This window comes from Drosophila eugracilis, unplaced genomic scaffold (assembly GCF_018153835.1).
Source record: "Drosophila eugracilis isolate 14026-0451.02 unplaced genomic scaffold, ASM1815383v1 contig_340, whole genome shotgun sequence".
NCBI classification, from domain to species: Eukaryota; Metazoa; Arthropoda; class Insecta; order Diptera; family Drosophilidae; genus Drosophila; species Drosophila eugracilis.
Genome location: NW_024573195.1, coordinates 838,567 through 864,207, shown reverse-complemented (window position 1 = coordinate 864,207; position 25,641 = coordinate 838,567). Strand labels below are relative to the sequence as shown.

Sequence of the window (25,641 nt, the reverse complement as noted above, 5' to 3'; positions counted from 1 at the left end):
AACAGTATAAACAAGCTAAAACTGGGAGCCTTATAGGAAAAAAACAGATGTAAAAAATCCCAACCGTTCCGCTAGGCTGTGTTCTGTTGGATTTTGGTATTACAATGCTCAACCAAAAAGATGCATGAATACATATATATAATACCAAATATCTAAATGTATCGATACATTTTTTCTGTCTGTAAATTTATGTAAACTACACATTTTTCTCATCAAAAGCAAGTCACGATTAATTAGGTCTATGAAGAAATAGGCAGTTATATTAATTTTACAAGCGAAATGTATTTATTTTGAATGCACCGAGCATTAAGTATTAAGGATATGCAAATTCAATACCAGCAGTGCCGACTTGTTAATATAAATTAGTAAACAAATACATTACAGCTGTGTATATTTATATGTATGTACATGTGTTTGTTAATTGATTCTGTTAAGTCTTAAATACTTAAGTACTTTGTACATATATATCTATATAATTCTGAATGCTTCGCTTCGTAATTATGTGACATTGAAAATTTGTTATTTATATTTAAATTTCTTTGATCTTTTAAGTCGTATTCATCAGCCAAATTATGGATAAGAAGATCTCATCGACATCACAGCCACGCATTTTGAAAAAAAAGCATTTTAGGGTAAAACATCAAAAGGTTAAACTATTTAGAGCCAATGAACCGATATTAAGTGTGTTCATGTGGGGAATAAATCACACTGTACGTTTTATTATTTTAATCAAGGAAGCAAGGATCATCAAATTTATATTTACTTTCAGATTAATGAATTAAGTCACGTTAACATACCTGTAATGCTTCTGCCAGACGACTTTCGTGCTTATTCAAAAATCAAGGTGGACAATCACTTATTTAATAAGTAAGAAAATAAACAAATTAAAGCTTACTTCGGCTATCCGATTTCATAAACCCTTGCAGTTATAACCAAGTCATGTTAATTATTAAAGCGTCTTAAATTTTTTTTTAAAGAAAGTACTTGTAAAGCGTTTAAGTCTATAAATATACAAAATGTTTATTCCATTTATGAGATTTTTTTTATATGTAAATAGTGTATTTGTAGGCTTTTTATGACTCCTACACAGTGTATCTAAGAATTATAACTCAAAAATTTTTGTTAACATTTAAATAGCTAACATTCAACTTCAACATAAAAACACATTTTTTATTTTATTTTGCGCCTACGCTAACGCAAAAATCTTAATTCATATTTTGATATTTTCTGTTCTTTTTTTGCTTTTGGGACATTCAAAAGGCGAGTTCCCGTTGAAGAAGGCCTATTTCTGATTGTTTCAAAAGAGATTTTCGCAAATAGAAAATTGCTTCCAATAGCAATCTTTTTAGGTCTTTTCTATTGGAAATCTTATGTTAGGAATAGCATTGTTTTTATGCTAAAAATGTTTAATTAAGCTATTAAATATTTTAATATCAATACCCAAAATATAGCATTTATGTTTTTGAGTTATCTCTGCAAGCAACTGTAAGTGATTTGTCCGCTCGTTTAATTTTTTACATTTTAAAAGTATCTGAATTTAAAAAAGTTGTTAATTTGCATTGAAACAGATGAATGGGTATATGGACTTGGATCAAGAATACTAACTTGTTTAAAAATATATATACATATGTATATAAGCTTCGCTTTATTGCGTTGCGAGCTTCTGGTTAAAAATTTAATACCTGCAAGGGTATTATAAAAATAAGAAAATTTTAATAATGTAATATTTTATTGATGGTTTTAACTTTTAAGAGAAAACATGCCGTCACATTTCAAAGTAAAAGAATATTGCCCCCTCGTGTTTCGAAATCTACGTGAACGATTTGGAGTTGACGATGTTGATTACCGCGAGTCGTTAACTCGATCTCAACCATTACGAATTGACTCATCTGGAAAGTCAGGGGCACAGTTTTATCAAAGTTATGATAGGTTTTTTATAATTAAAAGTTTAACATCTGAAGAAATTGAGCGTATGCACGCATTTTTAAAGCAATATCACCCGGTGAGTTAAAAATTAAATTAAATTATATCAGTATCCATTATCACAATTTTTAGTATGTTGTTGAAAGACACGGAAAAACATTGTTACCACAATACTTGGGAATGTATCGAGTAACTGTAGAGAGCGTGCAATATTACTTCGTTGTTATGAGGAATGTTTTTAGCTCTCATTTAACTATTCACAAGTAAGAATTATATTAATATTTACGCTGATCATATATAAATTAAAACTTTTATCTTATAGAAAATTTGATTTAAAAGGCAGTACCGTGGATAGGGAGGCATCCGAAAAGGAACTAGAAAAGCAATTGCCGACTTTGAAGGACAATGATTTTATAAAACAAAAAGTAAAATTGGACATTGGAAAGGAAGCTAAAAAAAAACTAATGGAAACCTTGAACAACGATGTGGATGTAAGCATAATAATAATATAACATACATAATAACTACAATATTTATTGATATTGATTTAAGTTTCTTGTTGTGTCCGTTCTTTGTACGGTAAAATCTACAAATTTCGGATTACAATCCGCAAATTACAGCGTCCTTGTTTCATATTCTTCTGATGATTGTTAATAAGCAATGCACAACTTCAAAATAAATATGTTAGTTAAATCTTAGAATACCTAAATGAAAAACAATCTTTAGCGCTTCTTGTTTTTTATTTTAAATTTTCTTATTCAAAGAAGTAGTACCCAAATAAACGCAGTCGCTATAAACAAGTTTGTGACGAAAAAATATTGTAGATTCTTTATGAACTTCTACTAATATAATTAAACATTTCTATAAAGCTTTTGACCAAGTTGCATATTATGGACTACTCTTTGTTGGTTGGCGTGCACGATTGCGTGCGTGCAGAGGAGGAAGCATTACAAGGGGATAATGTTCCAGCTGCCGGTCGCAGTGAAAACAGCGAGAGCGAGGAATGTGATAGTGGCGAACGGTAAATAAAAATGATTTAATTTAAAGTCAATTATATTTAAGTATTTTTTTGTGTTAGCTGGACGTATAACACTCCACCTGATTCTCCAAGGGGAGCACAATATAAAGAAGTCGTTTACGAAGTTGATATATATGACATTCCAAGTATTGAAGGTAATTTAAGGTTACACTTTTCCTAATCTTCTTCTTAGCTTTTAACCAGTAAATTAAAATAATTAACCATATAACACGTCATGTTAAACGAAACCCCTTATAAAACTTTTTATATTTGTGCACTTCTCTTTTTATAATAATGGTAACATTTAGACTTTCGGTTTATGTTAAGTTATAAAATTATAAAGGTTGTCTAAATTAAAATAAGTTTGTCCCTTCAGCCCATAATTAAAGGTTTTATTTATTTTGGTCTATTTGATAACGAAAACTAACTCCATGTCTGTTATGTGTACCTACTAGTTTAGCTGTTGTATTTATTCCCGTTAATAGTAGAGTGAAAGGATATGTTGTATTCATTGTTGAAAAGTTTGTAACAAGCAGAAGAAAGCGTTCCCGACCTTATACATAAACATATATGTATATATATCAATATCGGATTAAAAGCCGAGTCGATTATGACATGTCCGTCCGTATAAGATATACAATAAAGCATGCAGTTTCTTAAGATGCCTACGCAGCACAAGTTTATTTCAGCATCTTGTCACGCCTACTCTAGCTCCCACAACAAACGAAAATCCAAAAAGCGGGTTATGTATGAATAATGAATGAATAATATTGTTTTTTTATTGTTTATTGTATTGTTATTGTATTTGTTTTATTTGTTTACCATACTAATACCATTGGATTTGCCAACCCGTTTTCTGTTCGGGAAATAAAATTTGTATTATATTATACCCGTTACTCATACAGTAATAGGGTATATTAGATTCGATGAGATAAGATAAGATGAAAAGTATGTAACAAGTAAAGGAAGCGTTTCCGACCCTATAAAGTATATATATTCTTGATCAGTATCAATAGCGAAGGCGATTAAGCCATGCCCGTCTGTCCGTCCGTCCGTATGAAGATCTCAGGAACTATAAGAGACACAGAGTTGAGATTAAGCAGACAGATTTTTGAGGTCCATACGCGGCGCAAGTTTATTACAGCATCCTGCCACGCCCACGCTAACGCCCATAAATCTATTAGAGGTAGAAAGTTGAAATATAGAATCTATAATCTTTAGATGCCAGTGTATCTTATAGTAGTACTACTATCCGGCGACACCCATACGCCCACAAGGCGTATGTTTTCGCATTTTCTAGAAAAGCCGATTTCTCGGTAACTATAAACGACAGAAAGTTCGGATTAAGCATGTAGGTTTTTATGATGCTTCAAATGCAAATTAATTTTTCCCATTTAGCCACGCCCACCAATCCCGGAAAACCAAAAATGCAAAAATCTCGGAAACTATAAGAGCTACATGAATGAATGAATGCTTTAGTTTGACCTTGTATAACTTATTTCTGTTAATATATATCGATTTACCAAAGATTTTTCAATTCGGATCATTATTTTCCTATTTATGAAGAAATTTATATTATAAGGCCTCATATGGGCAGTGACGTCACTATCAGTTACTCAACATGGTTTCTCCGACAATAGGTGGCGCTTGAGGAATTTTAACTAGCAAAATGAATATATTAAAATTGTGTAAAACAGTAACGGGTATCTTATAGTCGCGGCACTCGACTATAGCTTTTCCTCTTGTTTTTACTTTAAAAACTGATACCTATTATTCTTTCATATTGCTCAATATTTATTTACATTTTCTGTTACAGAAAAACGCGAAATATACTTTGTAGCAATAATTGACGTGCTTACTCAATATGGTGTAAAAAAACAGGTATTTGAAAGCTTACATTTATTATAATTAATATATTACTAATAATTTTTTTATTTTAGGCAGCTAAAGCAGCAAAAACCGTTAAATACGGCAGTAATGTTGATGGTATATCAACATGCGACCCCGAACAATATGCCAAACGATTCTTGGAATTTATAGATAAGGCTATAGAATAAATAAATATAACCACATTGTATTTGTCACATTTAAAATGTCAAAAATGTATTTATATAAGATATATAAAGTGTAAGATGTTATTTCAAAGCTTCTGGGGGTCCATAATTTTATTTCAAATCGCTTTTTGGTGATATTTCGTCATTTAAAGATCATCGTGTTACCAAAATAAAGGGATAAATCAAATACTTTGATTTATTTTTTTTTCACTCACAACAAATCGTTTTATTTCAGCTTTTTGTGTATTTTCCAGATGAGTGTCAAAATTGTTTAAATTTTCAAAGCGTTCCCGTATTCTGAAATAGATTGATATTATTATGCAATGTTTTTTAAACACCGTAAGAGCCTTACGTTTTTGCACTTTCAATTGATTCATTTGAAATGAGCTTCGAAACGTTTTCCCGTCCTTCGTTGAGCTCGCGCTCTATTTCGTTAATTTGCCATTTTTCGAACTTTGCTCGCAATTGTTTAGCCCGAGCTGAATTTTGAGCCTTTAAAATAATAAAAAGCTATATTTTATCTGAGCCGCAGAATTTGGAACAGGTGAAGGCAAGGAGCGACTGATAGTGTGAGTATAGAGAATATAAACGCAATTTCTTAAAACATAAAAATTAAAAAAAGAAAACAGATTTAAAAAATAACCTAATCTGAATTGAAAAGCGGCCAGTGGTCAATATGTAAATAATATCTATGTATTAATATGTTTTCTTATAAAATGATGTAATAATTTTGGAAATTTTTATACCCGTTACTCGTAGAGTAAAAGGGTATATTAGATTCGTTGAAAAGTATGTAACAGGTAGAAGAAAGCGTTTCCGACCCTATAAAGTATATATATTCTTGTTTAGGATGAATCTGTCCGTCTCTAAGTATGAACGCTGAGATCTCAGGAACTATAAAAGATACACAGTTGAGTAAACCATGAAGATTCTTGAGGTCCCTACGCAGCGCAAGTTTTTACAGCATCTTGCCACGCCCACTCTAACGCCCACAAATCTAAGAAAAACTAAAACCGCTGAAATCTCGGGAACTATTAGAGCAAGAAATTAAGTATGTATAATCTTGAGATGCCAGCACATCTTAAAAGGACGGTTATCGCATTTTCTAGAAAAGCTGATATCTCGTTAACTATAAGTGAAGAAAGCTCGGATTTAGCATGTAGATTTTTATGATGCTCCCAATGCGAATTGTTCCGATCAAGCCACACCCAAAACTCAACATGCTTTGTCTGACAATAGGTGGCGCCTTGTGAATTTCCACTAGCAAAATGAATATTTTAAATTGTATAAAACAGTAACGGGTATCTTATAGTCGCGGCACTCGACTATAGCGTTTCCTCTTGTTTTAATTGGGGTTGGTTAACCTAAAAAAAATTTCTGCGTATGTATCCTTAATCCCTACTTTGTACCTTTTGCAGTTTAAGATATCTTGCGCTGCGGATCGCTTCACAGCTCACTTCTTACTTATGTGCATGCCTTTTTTATAAAAAATGTTTCCTTAGCGTTAAGTTATTGGAACTTTGAAAAAATTGTGTACAATTTTTGTATAGCATTTAAGTTAATGAGATTACCTCATAAAGGGCTTCATCCTTGTGATATGAGTTAGGAGGAACATTTTCAAATTCTTCTTCATCGTCATCGCTATTTTGCTCGCTATCACTATAATTATCCTCCTCAGTATCTGATTTTAAATGATTATCAATTTCAGGTGGCGGAGTGAAGCACTTTAATGGTTTTGGGTTTCTTTCCTTGTTCTTATCATTTAATTTTTGTTCTTCCATTTCGCGAAACTTTGTTAAAATTGTTGTCGTGGTTTTCGTATTATTCAAAACGGTATCATCGAATAAGTCGTGTGATACATCCGTGTCCAAATCAATAGCGAGCAAATTCTGAACATCCTCACGTGGCGGTGTCATGCAAAATTTTTTTTTTTTTTTTTCATCCGGGGAGTATTCTTCGAAGAATTTAAACCTTTTTGCTAACTCTTCAGTGGTGACTTTGACTTCTTCTTGTTTTGAATCGGATTTTATAACATCAACGTTCGAATTCTAAATGTTTTGGAACAATTTATAAATTATACGTGTTGTTATATTTAATTTGGGCTTACCTCTTGACACATTTGATTATGATATAATATTTTTTTATCGGACTGAACATTTTTTACACAGCTTTTGCTTGATATGGAACTTATATTGGCATCCATCTCCATAAAAATACTTCGGGATGACTTACTAATTGCTGTATAAGTAATAAATAAAATATATAGCAAGGTATAAATATTTTATTGTTTATCCATACCAGATTCAAAAACATTCTCATCTGCTTGCATTCCAAAAATGGGCTCTTTTGATTGGATTCTATTATCGTTAAAAACATCGCCATTCTCGAACCGATCCTTGATTTGTTGAGTGGCCGTAATGACATTAATATCCGACGTCTTACCCACCGAGTTACCTCGTTGTTCTGATTCAGCAACAGCTAATTGATACATTTCTTTTATTTTTGCTTGCTTTCCCAAAAATAATCGAGATCTTATACTCTGTAATTCTTGTTTTCTTTCTTCGCGACGTTCTTCTTTTAACATAGCCTGACCGTGCTCAAATTTCGATCTTATATCGTTCATCGCGTCTCCCAAGCCCTGAGGTCTTTCTCTTTCAATATCTTTCCTGGAGTACAATATATCAGTATCGCTTTCGTCATCGGTATTCAAATCATTTCTGGTGTTAATATCAGATAATTTTCTTGGTTCTGAATTAGTTATCCCGAGCTTTTGAAGTTTGGTTAGCGTGGACCGTATTGACTTATTTTGTGTTATAGCATTACAGTGTGTTATGTTATCTTGACGTTCTTGTAGATTATTATTATGTTCCTTACACCCATTTTCGAATACCTTAAATTTTGAGCGCACATCAAGTTGTTGAAGTTCATCAAGTCCAAGACTGGGTTTGTCAGATGCTGCAATATTAATTGAGTTCAAAAAAATTTCTTTTATTCATCATATAATGTATCATGTAATGATTTTCCCAGTCCCAATTACGCTTTAAAAATTAATTTCTAAATAAATAGTGAAATATTTTACTGATTAAAAATGTTGTATGGTACATTGGTATTTACAAAAATATAATACCTTCATTTAAGCCAAACTTGTAAATTTTTTTTGTTATTTCGATAGCTATTAAAAAAAATAAATCACTAACATTAATAATTTTGGGAAAGCATTTTGTAGATTTTAGCAAGACTTCTTTAAGGTACCTGTAATAATGAAAATTAACATTTTTACCTCTTGCGACATCCGGTGGTAATTCTATTGGTTGATTCTCTCGTATTATTAGCTCTGGTTTTCGCGTAGTAATTTCTTCATAAACTATCTTCGGTGAAAAGATAGATTTAAAATGTATAGAACAATAAAAAGTTCCGTCATGGATGTTATAGCTGTCAGATCTGGGGATGTCACAATGTATAAATAATTATACAAAGGGTAACGAACTCAAAACATTAAATACTTTAGAGTTCTTAGCTTATTATTGTATATATTAATAATGTATTTTTGTGGCTTTTGTGTAAATTCATAATATCCTACATCTCTAAAATACATGGATATCAATCCCAATTCATGCAATATTATATACCTGTTACTCGTAGAGCAACATAGAATATTGAATTCATCGAAAAGTATTTCATAGGTGGAACTAAGCGTTTCCGACCAAGTTGCCAAGTCGATATAACCATGAGTCATGCCTACTGCAATAAGTCATTTAGGTACCTACTTAAGTTGTTTGCCACAATCCTTGCAACGTAAGCACATTTTATGAAAAATAGTCGTTCCTGTTTTCAATTGAAGAATGACTTCCTCCATTTTGTATACCGTTTTATTGCATTGACGGCATCTGTCAGGATGCTCAGCAGTTGTAGACTAATAAAATGTAAATTAAAAATGTAATTTAAATACTGCGAGAAAAATATGTATATTGAATATTTATAAAGTGGTAATGCAATCAATTTATCTTTATGATACTTAGCTTACTCGAAAAACTTCTTGAGCTTTTTTAGAATCTCGTGAACGTACATGAATCAGATTACGTTTTTGAAGTTCATCAAATTTGGTAAAACTTTTTTTCTATAAATATAATATGAAAATGAATTTTTTAAGATGTTATACAAATAGGAATTAAAATATATTTATTAATTAAATAATTTAATAGGCTGTTTTAAGTAAAACATCTGTGTTCCTCACAGGTAGACCGCTTTGACTAATTATGTCAATATCAATATTTATTCGTATATGTAACGTTATCTCTTAACTGTGTACTTGTCTTACCATATTTATGTTTTGGCTATCATATTTCGTAGTTTTAGATTTTTTCGATTTTCCTTTCTTTGATGGTAAACTATTTTCCGATGATTCAAACGTAATATTTGTGTTTAGAGTGTCCATGTTGATTTTTTCGCACTTTCCGTCTATTCTAGTGCTCTAAATCAATTCGTACACAGATAAAAACATTTAAGATATCAACATAAATATACAAAATATATATTCAATTCTTTGTATTGATTTTCACTTTAAACAAAATTGAAGTAAATTTTTTTTTTATTAAAATTCGTTTAATTGTGGGCTTCAATCCATTTTGTTAGTGCACATTTAAGTGCTTTTTGGAATAGATAAAAATATATTTATGATCTTTATACCTGGGATGTTTATATATATAATTAGGAAGCTTTTGTGTGTGTTCACGTTCATTTTGTAATGAACATATGGATACACACATGCACACATGTGCAATTATGTGTCTGCAGTAACAAGGCGGGATTACATTTAAGTATGAAAAAATCATAAGCGAAAAAATGATTTTGTGTTTTAATTTTTTATATAAAATGTCTATTTAATGAAACCGCATTTATTTGTATTCCTATTACTGTAATCTTTGTTTGCAATCTATGCACAATAACTTATTAAGCTTATTTTAATTAAAAAAAGTTGTTTGATTAATCAGAAACGTTATGCTAATGTTTTATAATCAACACAAATTCTTTGAACTAGCACACTATACTTCTTGTATTACTGAAATAAAGGTCGTCATTTTGAGACATTTGAAGAGACAATAATATGAACTGCTTCTGTGTATTGTTTTTAAACTATGCACCATAACTTATTAAGCTTATTAAAATTTATAAGAGGTATTTGATAAATATAAAATGTTTTACTATTGTTTTATAATCATTACAAATTCTTCAAACTAGCACAGCACGCTTTTAGTATTACTGAAATAAAGACTGTCGTTCCGAAGTTGAAGAGCCAATAATATAAACTGCTCCTATGTATACTCTAAAAGTTTTTAAGTCTTTCAAATTTTGTGCATGTGTATAGATACAATATACAAAGTTTAGTTAATTTTAAATGAGAAAAAGCTCTCACAAAAAGTATTTAAAAGCTTATTAAACAAATAAAATTCTTATTTTGAAATCAAAACAAATATTTAAAGACCATCAGAAAAGTCACTAAATTTTTAAGGTATATAAAAAGATTAATTCAAATAAAATTTACGTTTTCAATGTTGAAGAGGGTGAATAAACACGCGGTTGAGTTTTTAATAAATATTGTTTATTTACTGGCCTAAATAACAAATAAATAAAAGCTATAATATTCAAGATGAAGTAAATATATTAATTTGAAAAAATTAAAGAAACGCTATAGCCGAGAGCCGCAACTATAAGATACCCGTTACTGTTTTATCCAATTTTTAAATACATATTCGTTTTGCTAGGGACTAGAAACTGACAATGCCCACCTTTTGTCACTTCCTTTGTGAGGTTTATTATAAAATTTATTATAAAATCGCGAAATAAAGTTCCGATCTGAAAACTTTTTGGTAAATTGATATGTATTGGCATAAAATATTATATAAGATTAAATCAAAATATAAACTTTAATGTTATGAATGTTACAGTGGGCGTGGTCGAAATAAAAATCACCACGAGCTACGTTGACATTTCTAGAATACGGATGCTACGCTACATTTTAGCTCTTATAGATCTTCAAGATCTCAGCGTTTTTTGGATTTTCGCGTTTTTTGGACGTTACAGTGGGCGTGGCCAGATGGGAAAAAATAATACGCATTAGGGGCATTATTAAAAACTACAAGCTTCGTCACAACTTTCATTCACGTATAGTTACCGAGATCTCAACGTTTCCGAAAACAGCTTAATCGACTCTGCTATTAATCCAGACCAGTTATATATATACATACTTTTCAAAGAATACAATATACCATTTTACTTTACAAGTAACGGGTTTAACAATACATGTACAGTCAACTGATATATTTTTTTTTTAATTTAAGAACAGAATTGAATCACACCCGTATATGACTCGTTAAATGTTATACTGAATTTCTTGAAAAGTATGTAACGCGTAGATGGACGCGTTTTTGAATTTATAAGATACAATATTTGTGATTAATAGATGAGTTGATTTAATAGATTGATATGTTTTATATATCATTATGCATGAAAAAGCTTACATTCAAAACATTAAATGTTACAAATGCAAACGGGCCCTTGTGTTTTCCTCTTTTTTTTTGCTTTGATTGTTTTTATCAAGATAGTATCGATAACAACAGGCAAAAAAATTAAAAACGTAAAGCAAGCTGAACTTTTAAATCAATACTCATTTTATCCTAATGCAAACGGGCCTTATGTAATGTATTTTATGCTATTTTAGCCTTTATATAACAGGATAATTTTCTTTAATTTCTTAAAAGCTTTTTAAGTTTTAAATTTTATATTTGCTATAATATAATTATGATATACGCTTTACGAAGCTCCACTCAATACAATTAAATATATTTTTATCGATGTGGGAACTCGTTATATCTTTGCACCGCTTATATAAAATACTAGATACAAGTATTTTATGGAAATGGAACCTGAATACCATTATCTATATTTTAAGGCATCGGTTATCGGTTTGATAAATATTGCTTACATATTTTTGTTTTATTTTGTTTTTAATAAAGAAACTGTATAAACAAATAATGTATTTATAAATGTATCGGGAAATTTCATCTTGACTTATGTTCACTTGACTAATTGTTTGGCCCTTATTTTTAAAGTTGGCTGGTGTGTTATTATATGTTAATCTGAAAAATATGAATCCAAAGTAAGTTAACTACAAATAAATTTTTTACTTATTATTTGTTTTTTATTTTGATAAAAAACACATTTTTTCTTACAAATCTATTAGAAAATACATGTAGTGTTAGATATTTACATCTTACACAAATGTCCCTCCTTTCAGATCCATTAAATAGGCTCAGGAAATACGACGCTCAGGAAATATTAAAAAAAAATACCTAAGACATGTGCCTGCAGTGATACATGCGTAAAAAATGCTTGTACACTATCTGTAAACTACCACTTTTACTGGATCAAAACATTGTAAATATGGCATATGAACGTTATGGCATTCTTCTAAAAAGTGAACATTACGAAGAAGAAGATATAGTCAACCGAAACGGTATTCAAAAAATAAATGTACAAAATATTAGTAATGGTAAGTTAGTTTTTTCTATCATACAAATACACCATACCGGCTATAAATAAAAGCGACTGTCTCACTCAAATTTTTTTTACATACATATGTACATATGTATGTATGTATGTACATTTATTCACATATGTGTGTAACATTTACAAAAAATACGAATTTTAAAGAAGTCGTAATAAACTTTCCAAACTTATTATTAATGAATATATGTATATATAATGAATAAATATAAAATATGAATATATACAACAAATACATTATATACATATATGTAGGAATCATATACAGGAGGTGTACATACATATGTACATATAAACTGTCTTAAGGATTAGGATTGTTTAAAAATCCTAAAGAATTCACACAGATAAATTTGGAACCTATTTCATGTTTTAAGAAAATTAGTTAGTTAGGAATTATTCTCTTGATTGTCACTAAAATGTTTAAGAAAATTAAAAATTTAAAATTTACTTTTATATGAAAAATAAACTTTTATTTTATTGAGTATAGATTTGTACGCTCATATACATTTTCTTTTAAAAATGCCTTTTTGATTGAATATATACATATATAAACGTAATAGTGCCTTCTTAAATAAATAATTATTATTCTAGTTGGTATGCCTCCTAGCAACCACATCCAATTAAATAGATGTAATGTATTTGAATCAGTTGTCTGTTCAGAGCCGAACGACAATGGAAACGCAATTAATTATTATGAAAAGAATCAGTTGAAAGCATCTGAAAATGTGCTGTCCTCTAAAATGTGAGTACATTTTTTTGAATTATTTAACTTTACCAAATATTAAAAGGTATACACTTTCAGAAGAAAACAGACCAACTTTGATCATCAAATAAATATAAACTGTTGTAAAAATGTTAGCTCTGCGGAAAATCAAGAAACTAAAGTTATGTCAGCTAGCCTGCTTCACAACAGCACTAATACAGAAGAATCTGGTACTGGCGACAGCGGTTTACCTTTTTTAACCCTAGATACAACACCACTAATTCAAGGTGGAAAAACAAGACGATGGGAACAAAAACTCGTGCAAATAAAAACTATGGAAGGGGAGTTTAGTGTTACGATGTGGGCATCCGGTTTATCCGATGATGAATTCTCTGGTTCAGATCAAAATATTGGAGACGCGGAATTTTTAAAAGATAAAGACTTGGATTTTGATCGAAACACTTACCAACGAAACAAAGACTTTGAAGGGGTCGAATCTATCTTAACTCAAAAACCGCAAACTTTTGAAAGGGATCACCCTTTAGGCTCAGCTCCAAATAAAGAACAGCTAACAAAAGAGGAGGGAATATTATCCAATAAAAGTAATTTGTCTACAAAGATTTTAGATAAATCAAACATAAGTTTCGAAGATACAATCTTGACTACGGATTCCACAACTTTACAATTAGTAAACGAAACTGCCGCTATAACGATTGATAATCATAGAATATTATGTACTGACAATACTGCGGATCTGCAAACATTGACAAACTCAGTGCCATTCGATTTTGGCGTTCACGAAAGGCAGGCAACATCTTCTCAATTAGTGTACCACAACAATACTGGTAATAACTGTTACAAAAACCTAAGTTACTACATATTTGAATTTGAATTTTATTTTTAAATTTAGGATCGTCTGGAAGTGCTGATTTAAATTTAAATCTTTCCGAAGTCGCAGTGGCTTACCCAACTGATAAAAAATAGATTGTCCCCCATAAGGGTTGTCATAAAAGTTTTAGAGATTCTTCTGCGATGCGCAAGCACTTGCACACTCATGGTCCTCGTGTTCATGTTTGTGCAGAATGTGGAAAAGCTTTCGTAGAAAGTTCAAAGCTTAAAAGACATCAGTTGGTTCACACAGGAGAAAAGCCATTTCAGTGTACGTTTGAAGGATGTGGAAAACGATTTTCACTGGATTTTAACTTAAGGTAAAGTAAAAAAGTTTATATATATAATAGTTCAAATGAATATTAAATTAGCTATTGGGTATTGAGTTTATTGTATACTAAAAAATGTTAATGTAATGTCAATTTGTTGATTTAGGGTCTAATAGTTTACGATCGGTCCCTGGTGTATGCAAATCAATAAAACTGTAAAAATCCTAAGATAAAATATTTCTATATCTTACCCTACTGTGTATTTTTCAAATTACTCTCAAACCCCTAGCCATAACATATTTTTATACCCGTTACTCCTAGAGTAAAAGGGTATACTAGATTCGTTAAAAAGTATGTAGCAGATAGAAGGAAGCGTTTCCGACCCTATAAAGTATATATTTTCTTGATCAGGATCGATAGCGAAGTAGATTGAGCCATGTTCGGCCGTCCGTACGTCCGTATGAACGCTGAGATCTCAGGAACTATAGCAGATACAAAGTTGAGATTAAGCATGAAGAGTTATTTCAGCATCCTGCCACGCCCACTCTAACGCCCACAAATCGCGAAAAACTATAATCGCTGAAATCTCGAGAACTATTAGAGCTAGAAAGTAGAAATTCAGTATGTATAAACTTTGGATCCCAGCGCATCTTTTAGTGGTACTATTATCTGGCCACACCCACTCATACGCCCACCAAACTCAAAAGACGGTTTTCGCATTTTCAAGAAAACCCGATATCTCGGCCCACGCCCACCCTAACCCAAAAAGTTTTGGGTTTGTTTTATTTACCCTAGCATGCTGAAATGTATTCAGTTTCTTGATGACTCTTTTTTGATATCCATCGGCTGTCATACATATTAATGCCTAAACAAGCACTTTTAGATGTTAGGAACCTTTCACATTGAAAATTCAAGTATCCGCATCTGTTAAAATCCCAGGGCGGCCCATAAGTTTTCTCTACGTCATTTTTGGACTGCTGTAACCCCCGTACTGGCCTACAGTAGAATTTTCGGTTTCGATCTATAATTTACTTATAGTATATGTTTAAAGATATCTTAATAACGATTTTACAAAGGCGATGCAAAGACTTTCATACTTTAAATAATATAAAATCACTGCTAAAAAAAAGTACTAAAGAAATATGATAATATTAATATATGATAATATTTAACTGAGACTATTAAAATAAAAAAGTGAGGTGGTTTAATTTTTGTCCTATTATTACGCGTGTCCAAATCGTATTAAAAAAGAGTTAGCAAACAAATATTTCTTCTTTGATTTTCTAGTTTTATACCCGCTACTTGTAAATTAAAAAAGTATAATGTATTCGCTGAAAATAATTTAACAGAAGCGTATATATACTCTTTATCAGAATGAATCTATCAGTATGAACGCTAAGATTAACGCTGGGATTAAGCATACATATTCTTGACATGCCAGCGCTCCTAAAGCACACATATTTCTTGAATGAAGCAATTGGCCATAGGCAATCGAGTTTGGCTTCGCCAGGTTAAATGCATCGATTACTCGATCGTTTCAGTCAACAAACTCAGTTTTTTGTCGATAGAGTATTTATGTCAGAGAATATTAAAAAACTACCTTTAATACGGTAGAACTCTTCATAAAACAGTAACGGGTATCTTATAGTAGCTCAAATATATCGTTTTTTCTTGTTTTATTTACATGTATATCTGTATGTTTAAAATACTGATCTTAGCTCGATCCTATCCCTAACTAGGCGTTTTTCTGAATTGTATTGCATTTATACCTTTTTACCAAATATTTTATTATGCTATCAATTTATTTACAGAACACATGTAAGGATACATACCGGAGACAGACCATTTGTTTGTCCGTTTGATGCTTGCAATAAAAAGTTTGCTCAATCAACAAATCTAAAATCGCACATATTGACTCATGCGAAAGCTAAGTAAGTTCTTTATTAATAAGCTATGTTTTTGTGACCTTTACTTTTTGGACCAATTAAAAATTTTTAACTTAATTTAATTGAAGGAGGAATACCAGCATTTCGCGGAAAAATGATTGCTCAAACCTTGAGTCAAACAGCCAAAATGAAGATAAATCTATAAAATACATTAAAGTTGAGTTACGGGAAAGCGTTTCAGAAAGCCATGTTCCCTTTGTGGTGTATGCAGACTAAAAATGTATATTCAGCCCTATTCCAAACTCGAACTCTATCAAAATTTGTAATAATTACGAAAATCGTAATTACCGTTTCATAATTATGTTTCTTATGTCTCTCAATAAATCACAAATTTAAAATGCACTTTATGTTTTTAACAAAATTGACGAGAGTTAAATCTTTTACCTTTACCTAAAAAGCAGAAATTAGGGTGTGCGTTATATATATTTACTTAATCACTTTTTAACTTAGTATGTACAATTTAATACAAAGACACCTACTTACATTAAAGTCAATTATAGTGTCCATTTATTTGTTCTAAGAAATATATCTGGTAGGTTGTATACTATAAATTAGATAGGTATAGAGATAGGTTTATTAATATTTGTATTGAACACATTTACTATATATGTACTAAGTAATAAAGTCATCCATGAAAATATTGATAGTATATCATATTAAGGAATCTTATTATAAACAATTAGGAGAATTCTATTGAATTCAAACCCTTCTTACGAATTTTTTTTGACGAAATATAATACTTCGTAAATTATTAAGTAATTCATTATCGTCGTCATGAATAGTATATACTTCACTACCGGAATTTTTGTGCATCTAAAAGCATTTGTAACACTAATTATTGTTTTGGGGAATTAAATTAAATTAAATTATCTTGCAGAGACTCCTGCAAGATAACACGTTCTTTTATCTGAACATATTATTTGCCTCCACGCTTGGTACCGAAGCTGTTTCGCGATCGCCCTGCTTACAAACATAGGAGAATACAAAATTTCATCAAAACAAACATTAGCCAATGATATTTAAATTTATCAATTTATGGTTACTGCTGCATCGAACACCATTATTTTAAACAACTTAAGTTGGCGATATCTATTATCGCTAGAGACTCCTGCAGGATAACACTTAGTGTTATTTGAACATATTATTTGCCTTCACGCTTAGTATTGATTGAAGTTTATAATTAATGATATAACATTTTTAAATGTACATATACTTTTTCGGGTATACATACTTGAATACCCCTCTAGTTATCGTGTCAATATGTGCGTAAATAGTCAATGCGTTCCTCCTAATGAAATATTTATTTTGTTAAATTTAAATATTGGGAATATTTAAAATGTTTATATAATCTCCAATGACTTTTGGGAGTGATAGATTGATGAACCATAAAAAATCCCCAAGTAACAAGTAGCTCTTAGAGTACATATGTTGTGCTGAGCATTTCGCGCATTGTGCAATATTCTTATACAAATTCTGTAAGCCTTTTATAAATTACAAAGAAAATATGTGTCCAAAGTATATTTTTTCTCCTTCTAGAATGGAACAAATATTTTTGTTAATATATAAATAACAGAATAATTATCCCTTAACTATGTGGTTTTATCATAACCGTTTAATTGTTGTGAAGTGTTTCCGAGTTCTTTGAATTCTTAATTTGGTGTCGACTTGTTCGAAAGTAGTTATTTTGTATATTGATGTTGAATTTTTCTTTTGAATTGCTTGGATTTTTTATCTATAACGAAAAATATTAATAAATGTAAATTTCACCTTAAATATACTTAGGATTTAAAAATAAAATTTAAAAAAAAAAAACGAAAGCAAGTTCTACTGCGTGTGTAGTTTTACAAAACAATTACCAATAACTGGGGACAAACTAATTAGCTTAGAAAAAGAACAGGATAATAAGTTAAAGTAATAACTTTAGGTGTCGCTGGCTTGTATTAATATCCGATACACCTTTCACAAATTTGTCTTTTTAAAACGTTTAAACTGCTTTATACAGTGTAAATTAAATACGTACTTCAGTTGCCTTAACATCTTGCTTGGCGTTTTCGTTTACATACATAAAGTTATTACAGCCAAACCCTGAATTTTGAATACGATACACTCCAGATTTTAAAGTAGCCGGGGGAAGTTTTAATGAATCGATTTCTGGAATCCTCCAAGTTTTCAGATCCTCATTCCATGAAGAATTTTGCATTACAGTTTCCGGAGTCCTACGTTATAATTATAGATTAAATTAAAAAAGAAGAAACGCTATATTCGAGTGCCGTGACTATACCATTACTGTTTTATACAATTTTAAAATATTAATTTTGTGGAAATTCACAAAGAAAAAACATGTTGAGTCCATGTGAGGCCTTATAATCTATATTTCTTCATAAATAGCGAAATAATTTTCCGATATAAAAAATCGTTGGTAATTCGATAGATGATGACAAAAATTTTATACAAGGCCAAATAAAGACATTCATAATAATATTAAGGACGCCAAAGTTTTCCGCGGATGATGAAATGAACTTGCGCTTCGTAGGGACCTCCAGAATCTGAATGCTTAATCTCAACTTTGTATCTCTTATAGTTCATGAGATCTTAGCGTTCATACGGCCAGACGGACGGACGGACAGATGGTTATGGGTTAGTGGACTTCGCTGTTTATACTGATCAAGAATATTAGAGGGTCGGAAGTGCTCCCTTCTACCTGTTACATAGTTTTCAACGAATCTAACATATCCTTTTACTTAAGAGTAACAGGTATAAAAAACATATTTTTTGAGTTACAAAGAAATCGTGATACAACAAGAATATTCATTTTGCTAGTGGAAATTCCCAAAGCGCCACCTTTTGTCAAAAAAACATGTTCACTAACTGACTAACACTGTCCATTAGAGGCCTTATAACACAAATTTTAGTCTTTCTACAAAAAGCGAAAATAGTCTTTCGAGTTGGGCGTAACAGAAGGATAACGGTACCACCATAAGATGCGCTGGGATTTCATGATTGTATTTACTTAATCCCAACTTTCTAGCTTTTATATGGGGTGGCCCATATAGCGGTTGCTTTTTGAACTTTCGATAATTTTGACTTTGACAATCGAAATTTTGACTTTGACATTTCGAATGTCATTGTAAATATGTCAGATATGTCAATAAATGTGTCAACTCGCCACCGTGCTCAAGAGTTGGATGTTAATAATCAAAACTGTCGCATTTGAGATTCAGAAAATCCAAACTTCGTCTTGGAGAAACCAATGCATCCCACAATGAGTGACTGTTTGGTGCGGTATGTGGTCGGGTTGCATCATTGGGCAGTTTTTCTTTGAAAACGAGGAAAGAGCCACCGTAACCGGTAATGGTGTCCGCCATCGCGGCATGTTGGAAGAATTTTTGTATTCCCCTAATGGAAGAGGAAGACATAGATGAAATATGATTCAAGCAGGATGGCGCTACGTGCAACACAGCCAACGTCATAATCGATCTTTTGCGCGGTATGTTCGAAAATCGTATAATAAGCCGAAACGGCGATGTCAACTGGCCGCCTCGCAGCTGCGATTTGTCCCCGTTGGACCATTTTTTGTGGGGTACCGTCAAGGATAAGTGTTACGCCAACCACACAGAGACGATTGACGACCTAAAGCACGAGATTGAAGTCACCATCAGGGCCATTGAGGGCCATACCAAAAAAAAAAACTGTAAGGCCAGCCGAGGCAGAGGCTAAGAACCATAATGTTGAGGCTATCAAAAAAAAAAAATTTTGAAAAATATACACTCGTTTTTTTTATAGCGATTTTAAAACGCAAAGCCTTTTTTTCATGCGGACAAAAGGCGAATCGACTGTGAGACTATTTTATGCTAAAACATGCAGGTAGGTATTCATAAGCCATAGAGACTATTTCACAGCTCTATTGCTTAGTAATAAAAAGTTAGACAAAATTAGTTCTTACCAGTTTCTTCCATTTTTTTGAAAAAGTGGGTAACATTTACAAAGCAATTGCTGATAAAACTGTATATGACGTCCAAGATTTCGAATTTCGTCTAAATAATCCTCCCTATCCAACTGAAACTCTGAATTTAAATCGGAAACTTCCATTTCAAGCATTTTAATTTTTTCTTTACATTTGCTAATGTGATCATTTTTTATATTTATTTCTTGGGTAATATTTGCATAATGTCCCTGCAAAAGCTCTCGATCATCACATTTGACTCTACTTAATGCATATGCTATGGCACTTAAGTGCCGTTGTGCTGCACATTTTTGAGCCTTGTGCTTTTCTTTTAGGCCTAAATCATTAACGCGCTCACCTCCAATTAAAGTTCGTTTAATGAAGTCGATGCGACTTCTGGCTTGAAGTTGCATATCGTCTGCTGCTTGGACAGAAGAGACACTTGGCTTAGTGGATATTGATTTCAATGTTTTAACAGACACGCCTATATCTTGAATTGATCTAATAATGTCAACATGTTCTTTGGAATTAAAATATTTATCATTTAAGTTTGCCATGGGTAGTTCGTTTGATTTAATTTTATCGTTATTTCTGTAATGGCTTTTTTGTTGAGTCTCTTCGAGCATTCTTTTTAAATGTAATATTTCATTTTGATACTGACGAAGTTTTGCATCTTTTGGATCTTCATTTATTGTTGGTTTATTTGAAATGTTCTTTGCTCTACTTGCGTAACGAAGTGTAGAAAGGGTTTCATCATAATCTGACTCTGATGGTGAAATACAGGAAATCATAAGAGTTTTTGTGTTTCCTCCTAAGGAATCCTAAAAAAAACTTTAAAGGGTATTTTTAAAGGTATACATTTGTTTTCTTCCGAAATTACCTGGAGCAAGCGCGTAAGTTTTGAATCCCTAAAGGGCACATGCTTTGCTTTACCATCAACCAAAGATGAAATTACGTTTCCAAGTGCAGAAAGTGATAGGTTTATTTTAGACGCTTCCTTAAGCCGTTCACCCTGGGCTCCTGTCTTACTTTGTCTCTCTGATCCTGCTAGGTCAACTAAGCTTAGTTTTCCGCGACGTATCCCTCCCAAGTTATTTTCCGATGCCACACTAGAGAAAAATGGGGACTGCTCCAAAGTGATAGTAAATATAGTATGCGAACGTGAGCTCTTTTCATTCATTAATGTTGCTGCAGTAACTCGGTTTTTATTCCCCAGACTTAACCAATTGTAACATTGGTTTGTATTAATAACGGGATGAGTAGTCAGCGTGGGAACGGAGACTCCAATACCTGGAATTTCTTTGAGAGAGTGATTTATCATTCTTGTATTTTCATTTGTATTGAGCAAGTCGCGAATACTTTCATTGTAAATTTCCAAATAGCTTACTAATGCCAAATATCTGACATTTGTTGCCATTGATATTGTTTCAAAAATATGGTCGAAGCATTTATGAATTATTCCACTGTTATTCAAGTTTCCGTCTCCCTTAAAAGATATAACAGAAATGGACGCTATAGTGGAAAGCCGAGAACATAAAACACCCGTTACTCGTGAAATATATTTTAAAAAGTATGAAACAGGTAGAATGAAGCGTTTCCGACCCTCTAAAGTATATTTATGATGATGTTCAACAACTAAATCTGAGCAAATGACCGTTTATTCGTCAGTATAAACGCTGATGTCAGAAACTTTATTAGAAAGTGGGGATTATTCATGAAGATTCTTGAGATGCCTACGCAGCGTCCTGCCACGATGCCGCACCAAAAATAAAATCGCTGGGATATCAGATACTACAAAGTCTGGAAAGTTGAGATTAAGCATGTATATTATTGAGATGCAAGCGCATCTTAAAGTGGTACCATTGCCCGGGCACGCCCACTGTTGCGCCCATCGAGCAAAAACGGTTTTTTTTAGGAACGCTGAGATCTCGGAAATTAAGCATGCAGTTTCCAATGATGCCACCGCATCGACCACAATCCGTCGTACTGATGTTCTTAAACATTTTTTTTGGTGATACATATCACCAAAAATGTTTCAAATCGGAACATTATTTTAAAGTTTCTTAAAAAATGAATGTTATAAGGACTAGATTTTAGAAGTCTTCATAATATAAATGAAAAAACTATAACATGGACGCCACGGCTTCTTCATTTTCTTCATTCATACGAACAGACAGACACGATAATCAACCCGGTTATTATTCCTGATCAAGGATATTTGCTCTATAGGCTAGGAAATCTGTCATTTACTAATTATACCGTTTTAAACGAAACGCAATCAAATTTTTTAAATCTTTGTAACGGGTAACTATGTAAATTACAAAATCAAATTATTCCGTTCGGTGATTATAATCACTTAACTAATATTAAAACAAGAAGAAACGCTATAGTCGAGTGCCGCGATTATAAGATACCCCTTACTGTTTTACATAAAAAAAAACAAAAGCAAAAAAGCATGTTTACTAAATTATTGTAACGTCACTGTCTATGTAAATATAAGTGAGAGAAAGTTCGGATTAAGAATGTGGGTTTTTTTTGATGCTAAAATGCTAATTGTTTTTTCCCATCTAGACACGCCAACCCTAACGCCCACAAAACCAGGAAACCAAAAATCAGTTGGTGCTTTGTAAATTTCCACTAGCAAAATGAATATTTTAAAATTGTGTAAAACAGTAACGGATATCTTTTAGTCGCGGGATTCGACTATAGGGTTTCTTCTTGTTTTATTTATATATAATGTTAATGAATGAGTATTGATTAATATATATATATAATTATTTCCATGCTGCCATAATTTTTTTGTAATAATTTTTTGGTTGGTTAGGATTAAAGACGGAATAAATTTTGAATCCTTATATAATATATGAAATGAATATGATTGATTGTTAATGGCAGTACCTGCATTGTGTGTGTTTTTCCACAACCCGTCTGTCCGTAAGCGAAAATAGTTCCATTGTATCCCTCGATGGTACTCTCCACTAATGAATAGCACATTTCGTTATAAATAACATCAGTTTTCGTAATCGTATTATAAACACTATCGAATGTGAACATTTTTTTTTGGGTGAGGCTAGCTGACGGATTTGCCACAGAAACTGAATATTCATTAATTTCAACAATATTCTGCAGTAAAACAAAATTTTTTAAATATTACATAATGCTTTAAAATTGTGGTTTTTCAATTGCTGCTGAAATGGCTTTTATTAAAGATAAGAATAACCGTTATATTCAACTGACAAAAAATACATTTTTAAAAACAGAAACATCTACATACCTTTTTATTTCTGATTTGAGCTCAACTTCTTGGTAAATTTTTCCAAATTATCCCGAATCAGAAAAGTTAAAACTTGTTAACAGAATAACAGGTTTCTAGTAGTGAAGTAATCTAATATAATTTCTTCTTGCTGTATATGAATGTCTTACAGTTCCTGAGCTAAAGTTTTAACTTTAAAAATGTTATGCCGTTTTAAAATTTCATTAGTAATTTATGTTAATATGTTCTTATGTTTTAGCAAAGAAACTGGTCACTGGAAACTGTGTACCATAACGGGTATAATTACAGTTTCTAAGAAAATAAATTACATTTTAAATAAAGAACAGGATTATTAAATCATAGAGCTTACGTGCTTCAAATAAAAAATAATTGTCCAATGTTTGTAATGTTGCAATAAACACATTGTAATAATATTCACCCTATAATCGATTCTAGCATAATAATTGAGCAGAGTCTAGAAGTATGACTCAGCTTAACGCTAATTACTGCATTGTGTGTTTTTTATAACCTGTGTTTTAAGAGGGATAATTAAAAATCGTACGACTACATAATTGAGCTGAAATGCTTTGAACTGTAAGGCAATGGTGATATTTAAAGTACTCGAGCTATCTTCCTTGCTTGTTAAAATGATACTTATATTTTTAACAAGATAATAGTAATAAATACAAACGCTTACTTCACGTTTTTTTTCATTTTCACTTTGGTTCATAGGTCGACATCGGACTACAACTTTAATATTTTCACTCATTTTCCTTAATTATTCAAAACATATCTATTGGTATGTACACAACAACAGAAACTAAAAAACTATTTAATTATAGCCAAGACAAAAGCATTATTTGAAAGCGAAAGCTACTGTAAGCTTCAAATACATTTACACCACCAATAATTTACTAAGTCATTTTTCGTGGTAAAATAATTTATACTTATCTGAGTGTAACAGGACTCTCCTTACCAAGTTCGGTAATGTACTTCAAAGGTTAAAGGTTAAAGCTTTTACGTTAAATAAGATTAATAATAATTATATAGAAATATATTTTCCGGCGTTTAAAAATTTAGTAAATTTGCAAGGTAAAACAAGATAAAAGACGAGATAAAAAATCCTTGGTAAGTTGATAGAAATTGATAAAAATTTGTTATACAAGGTTAAACGAATACACACACTATAATATTATTGACGCCACAGATTTCTGCGGTTTGTGGGCGTTAGAGTGGGCGTGTTAATTACTACGGCGGGGAATCATTACTACTACCTAATTCCAAATTTCTATCACTGGTAGTTACCAGTATCCATCTAGCCACGATCCCTCTGACGTCCACAAACAACAGAATTTTATTTATTTATTATTTTTTATTTAGCGCCATCTTTTGTCAGAAAAAAAACGCGAGGCGTTATAACCTACAATACCTATACAGGGTAAAATTAAAACATAAATTTGAATAATTTGGACGAGTTGCGTGGGATCTTTAGAATACGTATGCCTAAGCTTAGCCCCTATAGTTCCCAACATTGCAAATATTCCGTCTGTTACATACTCTTCAACAAATACAATGTTCCCTTTTACTGTAACTGGTATACAAATAAGAGATTGATAAAAGAAAAACAGGGTTTGTTTGTTCTCACATTCTTTTTGTTTAAATAATTTCCATATTTATAAATGAAGCCTTATTTTTTCTTAGTGTTTGAAACTTAAGTCAACCATACCCAGGGGTAAAAAGCTTTTGTTTCCAAAAAAGAATAATAAAAAGTCAATTGTGTGTAAGATAAAAGCTTTCAATTTAGAACTCTTCACATTATTGCGGGATATGCTAAACTTAACTGAAAGCTCTGATTTTACCAACATTGCGCACGCGTGTATTTAGAATGCAAACTGCTTAAGATAAAATCCAATCCTGATTTAGTTAAGTTTCAGCCGAGTTGTAGAGAAGTCTTTGAATAATTTTTTGAATACAGGTAACAATGTATACTTATTTTTTAAAGAGGTGTTTTTTTAAGTAACAGTGCAGTTTTCAGTGTTTGATTGATGGTTATTTATGTGTAAACGTCTTATTATCTAATT

General features: G+C 31.5%; 4 protein-coding genes across 16 annotated transcripts; 2 read left to right on the top strand and 2 right to left on the bottom strand.

The window, feature by feature from the left end:
* Positions 1 to 168: 168 nt before the first annotated feature.
* Positions 169 to 5,087, top strand: LOC108102360 (phosphatidylinositol 5-phosphate 4-kinase type-2 beta). Of its 2 annotated transcripts, XM_017207260.2 has the most exons (10): positions 169 to 400; positions 553 to 710; positions 770 to 867; positions 1,753 to 2,002; positions 2,056 to 2,186; positions 2,246 to 2,414; positions 2,793 to 2,944; positions 3,002 to 3,096; positions 4,758 to 4,822; positions 4,882 to 5,087. In XM_017207260.2, the coding sequence occupies exons 2-10, from the start codon at positions 573 to 575 to the stop codon at positions 4,996 to 4,998; spliced, it is 1,215 nt and encodes a 404-aa protein (XP_017062749.1). In that variant the 5' UTR covers positions 169 to 400; positions 553 to 572; the 3' UTR covers positions 4,999 to 5,087. The 2 variants fall into 2 exon arrangements, with proteins under 2 accessions (XP_017062749.1, XP_041674528.1); XM_041818594.1 differs by lacking the exons at positions 169 to 400; positions 553 to 710; positions 1,753 to 2,002.
* LOC108102359 (LIM domain and actin-binding protein 1) lies at positions 5,017 to 10,344 on the bottom strand. Of its 6 annotated transcripts, none has more exons than XM_041818591.1 (10): positions 10,256 to 10,344; positions 9,314 to 9,466; positions 9,020 to 9,112; positions 8,763 to 8,908; positions 8,276 to 8,436; positions 7,294 to 7,950; positions 7,103 to 7,233; positions 6,567 to 7,043; positions 5,348 to 5,487; positions 5,017 to 5,292 (listed from the first exon to the last, which is right to left on the bottom strand). In XM_041818591.1, exons 2-10 carry the CDS (start codon positions 9,428 to 9,430, stop codon positions 5,178 to 5,180), a joined length of 2,037 nt encoding a protein of 678 aa, XP_041674525.1. In that variant the 5' UTR covers positions 9,431 to 9,466; positions 10,256 to 10,344; the 3' UTR covers positions 5,017 to 5,177. The 6 variants fall into 6 exon arrangements, with proteins under 6 accessions (XP_041674525.1, XP_041674523.1, XP_041674524.1 ...); XM_041818589.1 differs by having other exon boundaries at positions 10,218 to 10,319; XM_041818590.1 differs by having other exon boundaries at positions 10,198 to 10,301.
* Positions 10,345 to 11,930: 1,586 nt separating this feature from the next.
* On the top strand, positions 11,931 to 16,706 carry LOC108102331 (polycomb protein PHO). Its single transcript, XM_017207129.2, is given in 7 exon segments — positions 11,931 to 12,151; positions 12,290 to 12,544; positions 13,150 to 13,300; positions 13,361 to 14,106; positions 14,172 to 14,469; positions 16,230 to 16,349; positions 16,433 to 16,706. Coding segments are annotated over 6 exon segments (1,638 nt in total). The 5' UTR covers positions 11,931 to 12,151; positions 12,290 to 12,369; the 3' UTR covers positions 16,581 to 16,706.
* Positions 16,707 to 16,768: 62 nt separating this feature from the next.
* Positions 16,769 to 25,516, bottom strand: LOC108102329 (kinesin-like protein KIF17). 7 transcript variants are annotated; one of them, XM_017207122.2, is made up of 6 exons: positions 23,582 to 25,516; positions 23,206 to 23,430; positions 21,188 to 21,793; positions 20,308 to 21,128; positions 18,385 to 18,580; positions 16,769 to 18,096 (listed from the first exon to the last, which is right to left on the bottom strand). In XM_017207122.2, the coding sequence occupies exons 2-6, from the start codon at positions 23,359 to 23,361 to the stop codon at positions 17,977 to 17,979; spliced, it is 1,899 nt and encodes a 632-aa protein (XP_017062611.1). In that variant the 5' UTR covers positions 23,362 to 23,430; positions 23,582 to 25,516; the 3' UTR covers positions 16,769 to 17,976. The 7 variants fall into 7 exon arrangements, with proteins under 7 accessions (XP_017062611.1, XP_017062614.1, XP_017062612.1 ...); XM_017207125.2 differs by having other exon boundaries at positions 23,206 to 23,285; XM_017207123.2 differs by having other exon boundaries at positions 23,206 to 23,752; positions 24,258 to 25,516.
* Between the last annotated feature and the right edge of the window lie 125 nt (positions 25,517 to 25,641).

Coding starts and splice junctions, on each gene's coding strand:
- LOC108102360 (XM_017207260.2), top strand. CDS start 573: ATGGATAAGAAGATCTCATCGACATCACAGCCACGCATTTTGAAAAAA. Junction 711..769: donor TGTGGGGAATAAATCACACT/GTACGTTTTATT, acceptor ATTTACTTTCAG/ATTAATGAATTAAGTCACGT. Junction 2,187..2,245: donor TCTCATTTAACTATTCACAA/GTAAGAATTATA, acceptor TTTATCTTATAG/AAAATTTGATTTAAAAGGCA.
- LOC108102359 (XM_041818591.1), bottom strand. CDS start 9,430: ATGGACACTCTAAACACAAATATTACGTTTGAATCATCGGAAAATAGT. Junction 7,044..7,102: donor ATAATCAAATGTGTCAAGAG/GTAAGCCCAAAT, acceptor CAAAACATTTAG/AATTCGAACGTTGATGTTAT. Junction 5,293..5,347: donor TCAATTGAAAGTGCAAAAAC/GTAAGGCTCTTA, acceptor AATCTATTTCAG/AATACGGGAACGCTTTGAAA.
- LOC108102329 (XM_017207121.2), bottom strand. CDS start 24,329: ATGAGTGAAAATATTAAAGTTGTAGTCCGATGTCGACCTATGAACCAA. Junction 21,129..21,187: donor AACTTACGCGCTTGCTCCAG/GTAATTTCGGAA, acceptor AGTTTTTTTTAG/GATTCCTTAGGAGGAAACAC. Junction 18,097..18,384: donor AAGATGTTAAGGCAACTGAA/GTACGTATTTAA, acceptor TTTTCGTTATAG/ATAAAAAATCCAAGCAATTC.